We start from the raw sequence: 4,889 nt of genomic DNA, 5'->3' as shown, positions 1-4,889 counted from the left end.
TTAAATGGGTTCATTTTTCAGAGGGATACACAGTGAGGGTATCGTGATTTTAGTAATTACATGTTTATAAGAGCGACTTTACATTGTCCTTCCATGGAAGCGGCAGCATCCAGACGGAAATAACACTTTTCAATATAAGTTGCTGCTTTGACTTGATCACAGAACTGCCAAAACATATGTACAAAAATACCAGACAAAGTTAATCACAGCACCGTCATCAGCAGGTGAAACGCTGAACTGATGCGGTGAAGCTACTAGTAGCAGGAGCGGAGCTACAAGCTACAAACACTGAAGAGAAGAAGAAGAAGGAGAAGAAGAAGAGCTGCCATCGATACAGTTGCAGCCAAGCATGTTTTAATTTTACACAATACAGTTCTAGGAAGTTGCTCAAAGTCTAAACTGGTATTGTTGTGCATTTAAGGTGTAAAGTTTACCTTCGACCAAATGCGCCCCAGAGGAATCCCAGCGCCCCCCTTTTGTAAAAATGTCCGCCAGCCCCCCCTGCCGTCCTCTGAACGCCCCCCGGGGGGCGGTACCGCCCATGTTGAGAACCGCTACTCTTGACTATAAGCTACCACATAAAGAAATTAAAACTGAAGCTATGTGCTCTACTTTTATGTATTGCAGCAGCATTCTGAACTGTCTGCAGACCAGCAAGCTCTGAAGACAGTTCAGAATGCTTTATTAGGATGTGGTTTATTAGTGCGTTACAAATAAAGTACATGAAAAGACTTACAATAATCCAGACTGAATAAAATAAAAGTATGGATAATCATCTTTCATCTTGGCCATTGACACCATAGACTTAAACCTAAAAATATTTCTTCATTTAACAAAAAAAAAAAGTTTCTGATTGATGTGCAAGAATAGCACTGCAGTGACATGGCAGAATCAAAACTAATACCTACGTTTCTGAGGTTTGGTTTATCAGAAGATGTCAATATACCAAGGATAGGTTTAGAGTTCATTTATTTCTGTTATTTGAGCAGTAATTAAGGTTTCAGTTTTATCACAATTAATTTGCAAGAAATTATCACAGATCCACTCTTTGATATTGCCAACACAAATTATTAAGGAGGACAACTCTGTGATATTCAGAAGGTTTGAAGGAACAATATAATTGAATATCATCAGCATAGAAATAACACACGTGAAAACTGATTTATTATTTGGCCTCTGGGAAAATATACAAAAGAAAGAAAATAAGTTCTAATACTGAGGTGCACCACACAGCAGGCTCTTGGATTATTGCAGAAACACTAAATATTTTTTCCAGAAAGATGGGAGACAAATCCACATAGACCGACTGGCCTGTTAATCAAAATACTGTGTTCAACAGTTCCAAAGGCAGACATTATATCTAGGGCCATCCCCATGAATTCTCCAGTCAGCTGACATCAAAATACCACTTTATTTAATGCAGTCTCCATGAGTCTCTGATGAGACTCAATGTCCAACATTAATTTTGTCTCTGGAGAGGAGCTTTTGATCAAAGACCTCATATTTTCCATGTAAGAAATCAATTGCTCTGCTACTACTTTATCAAGAAGCTTTGACAAAAACAGGATCTTGAAGAATGATCTGTAGCTGTGTAAAATCCAAGTTAGCCTTTTTTTAATAATGGCTCAAAACAGCATGCTTAGTATGCTCCACAGCAGGGAAGTTGTCATTCCTTTACAGTGAGATGACCATTTTCGTCAGGAGCAGAATGGTACCATGACAACCAGTAGACATCAGTGCAGCTTTACAATGACCTTTCTCTACTATTTCCCACCAAGTAGCATCTCCATTACTGCCAATAGGTCTTAATATTAAAAGAACACAGGAAAACCCATTGACCTAGGAGGAGAAGTATGTGGACATTTTCATCTCTCCAGGAAGTGCTGGAAGTAAAAGCAGGGTGAAGGCCCTCATTGGGAAGGCAAGGTCTGAGTTCTACCTGCTAAAGACTGCCTTGAACCACAGGGATGTGTCTGTGAACAGCAGTTCATGTTGCAACCAAATGAAGAGGAGGACACAGACTGGCGATCACTCCTCAGTGGTCTTGGGCTCAAAGGGAGATAGGCACTGATGATGATGTATTTGGGTATGGGAGAGAACATGTAAACTCCACAGAGAAAGACTCAAAATTCAGACTAGCAGCTGTCCTGTTGCAATAAAGGTGGTTCAATAAAGTAAAACATTTTTTTGTCTTTTTACCATTTAGGTAGCAGAATGTGCCTTTGTGTTGCTACTCATGGCTGTGTTCTGGGTGACAGAGGTGATTCCCTTGTCTATGACTGCCATGCTCCCTGCCCTCCTCTTCCCCATGTTCGGCATTATGAAGTCATCCAATGTGAGTCAATTTTAAAAAGAAGAGGATTTCATTATGTCTATGAAGTTAGTTGTTTTTATGCTACAGATTCCACACTTTATTTATTAAATAATAATAATAATTATAATTGTAATTATAATTATTATATATTTATTTATTTCATCATTTTATTTTCTGAGTAACTTAAATCAAATTTTCTCCGCACTCAGTTTGTTTTTAGATGAACATATTTGCATCTGCATCCTTGGCCATCAATAAATTACATTCTATTATATTTATCACCTTGTCTCTCAGTGTTTAGGAGTAATTTAAAGCCACTTCTCTGTCCAAAATTGATTTATTTAATTGGAGTTTGAAAACCTTATCTGTCAAATTGCCTCACATGTGACCCCAGAACCTCAGGTTTAACTCAGAGACTGAAATATTAACTTGTTTTGTTGTTACAAACAAGCCCAAACCATCAACCCTTCACCACCACGCTCCACAGTCGCACAAAAGTGTTTCTTCTAAAATGCTGTTTTTGTTTTTTTCCTAGTATTTTTACTCTGCTCTCATTGGTCCCAAGAACAATACACAGTTTGTATTTTTGTAAGGACAAAAACACAAATTGTCCTTAAAATTTTTTGTTGTTGCACAAATTAGTAACCCTAATTATACTTAAATTAGTTAAATTAGTCTAATTAGTATTAGACTAATTTAACTAATACTCATTTGAGCATTAGTTAAATTAGTCCCTGTGTTGTCTTGTAAGGCCCCTGATTGATCCCACCTCTTTCTTGTTGCCCTGATTATTTCCCCTGTGTATTTAACCTAACCTGTCTCCTCTGTTTCTTGCTGGATCCTTGTCATAGTCGTCATTGTTGCCGTCATAATTGTCTTGGCACATTGTGTGCCAACCTGAGTTCCTGTTCTGGTCTCACCTGTGGTTCCTGGCTTTAACATTAAACACATTTCTCCACTTCATCCTGGGTCTTACACAGTGAATCTTCATCATCACAAAACCACAATTCATGACAGATTTGTGTAAATACAACTTTTGTAGCCCTAAATCATGCTAACATGTTGTATTTCAAGAGGGGAGGGAAGGGGAGTGGCCTTGAGCCCCTGCCCCTTTTATCCTTGATGCCCCTACTGCCCTTTTGAGGTTTTGGAACTTTTTTTTTATCTGTGTGAGGAGGAGGGGGGTGGATCTGGGTCCTCTAACTATCAAATTATGGGCAAGAATATTTATTTTTCGACATACATTGTTTGTGAATAAAAACGTAGGTCTGTTGTTTAAGTTAGTAGTTAAAGTTTTTCGTAATTGTCCTCGTAATAGCGGAAAGTCCCTCCTCTCTCCTAAACACAGAAATGGTTCAGCTGCAGAGAAAACTTCCCCAGTGCTGGACTAAATGCCCGGTTCGCTACTGACAGCCTGAATTGGTCCCACTGTGTGGGCCGGAACCAGATATCCTGATATAGAGAAATGGTACCGCGACTGTCACCGCAACGCACCACAGAGCCTCAGTACCACCTGCTCACTGTTCGCTCTCTGCTTCACCTTAACCTAATGTTACTACCAGGCGGTTCTCACCACTGCTGACGGGATCTGGGCTGGAGGTGAGCAACTGCGAATAGAAGTTACTGCAGAAGCTCATCTGCTAAAGAAAGATTCAGCTCATAGCATTTGGAATTCACAAAATATCACATAAACATCAGCAAAAATACTTTACCAACTAAAGACACTCTCCACACAGGAAACAAACTAAACTCTAAGGGAGCATCTGAAGGAAAATAACTATTCTCCCCTTACTCTTGGACTTCTTTTGAACTCTATTTGGTTTTGAAGTATCACTGATTATTATTAACATTACTTCTTTGTTGGTTTGTTTGTTTCCCCCCCCTCCTTGTTTCTTTTGAGCAATTTATTTTTGTTTAGTTGTTGCTGTTATTATTATTATTATTATTATTATTTACACTGCAATAAATAGCAATATAAACAAAGTTCTTTGCATCAGTTGCATCAATTATCCACCCAGTCATGACTCCATGCCGTACCTACTTCTGATTCTACAAAGTGGTTAACACTAAACCTTGCAGTCAGACCTGTGCATTTAAAAAAAAAAAAGAGCGTTACACAAGGTTTACAACAATCACCCAATGGTTGCCAACTTAGTCACTTTTTCACACACAAAATAAATTCTGAAAATCAAGTTTGTTAAAACTTCATGATCGGCAAAATGATAGCAAAAAGACTGGAAAGGTATGTACTCTTACTTATCAACCCAGATCAAATAGGGTTTATTTTAAATGGATTTTCCACTAATAATTTGAGGCATTTGTTTAACATAAACATTTGCTAACAAGTAAAAGATACCAAGTGTAGCCATCTCACTTGATGCTGAAAAGGCTTCCAATATTGTTGAATGGCAATGTCTCTTTTCTGTCCTTAAGAAATTTTGTGTTGAGTTTGTCAATTTGATACAATCTCTTTACAGACCCTGTTAGAGATTTTTCGGTATTATCATTTTGTTATTACTTTAGTTCACATTCAGTCTGTTTAAAGTGTTCTCTTCCTTATGTGTGTATGAACTGA

The 4,889-nt window shown here is 38.1% G+C and overlaps 1 protein-coding gene and 2 long non-coding RNA genes across 3 annotated transcripts in view; 1 reads left to right on the top strand and 2 right to left on the bottom strand.

Moving 5' to 3' along the window:
• Nucleotides 1-462: 462 nt before the first annotated feature.
• Nucleotides 463-4,889, bottom strand: part of LOC106942367 (uncharacterized) — an 8,498-nt gene continuing 4,071 nt past the window's right edge. The window contains exons 2-3 of the long non-coding RNA XR_001423614.1: nt 3,861-3,869; nt 463-571 (exon numbers count right to left, since the gene is read on the bottom strand). This is a non-coding gene — a long non-coding RNA (uncharacterized LOC106942367). The remainder of the gene's footprint in view (nt 572-3,860; nt 3,870-4,889) is intronic.
• The window catches only part of LOC106942365 (uncharacterized), a 13,855-nt gene continuing 11,175 nt past the window's right edge, over nt 2,210-4,889 (top strand). The window contains exon 1 of the mRNA XM_015025634.1: nt 2,210-2,335. Coding sequence (XP_014881120.1) covers nt 2,237-2,335 — 99 coding nt within the window. The 5' untranslated portion in view covers nt 2,210-2,236. The remainder of the gene's footprint in view (nt 2,336-4,889) is intronic.
• The window catches only part of LOC106942366 (uncharacterized), a 4,382-nt gene continuing 3,544 nt past the window's right edge, over nt 4,052-4,889 (bottom strand). The window contains exon 3 of the long non-coding RNA XR_001423613.1: nt 4,052-4,063. This is a non-coding gene — a long non-coding RNA (uncharacterized LOC106942366). The remainder of the gene's footprint in view (nt 4,064-4,889) is intronic.

This window comes from Poecilia latipinna, unplaced genomic scaffold, assembly GCF_001443285.1.
Source record: "Poecilia latipinna isolate Pla-1442-1.1 unplaced genomic scaffold, P_latipinna-1.0 Scaffold4223, whole genome shotgun sequence".
Lineage (NCBI taxonomy): Eukaryota > Metazoa > Chordata > Actinopteri > Cyprinodontiformes > Poeciliidae > Poecilia > Poecilia latipinna.
The sequence above is the reverse complement of the archived record's forward strand: the minus strand, read 5'-3'. Positions and strand labels throughout refer to the sequence as shown.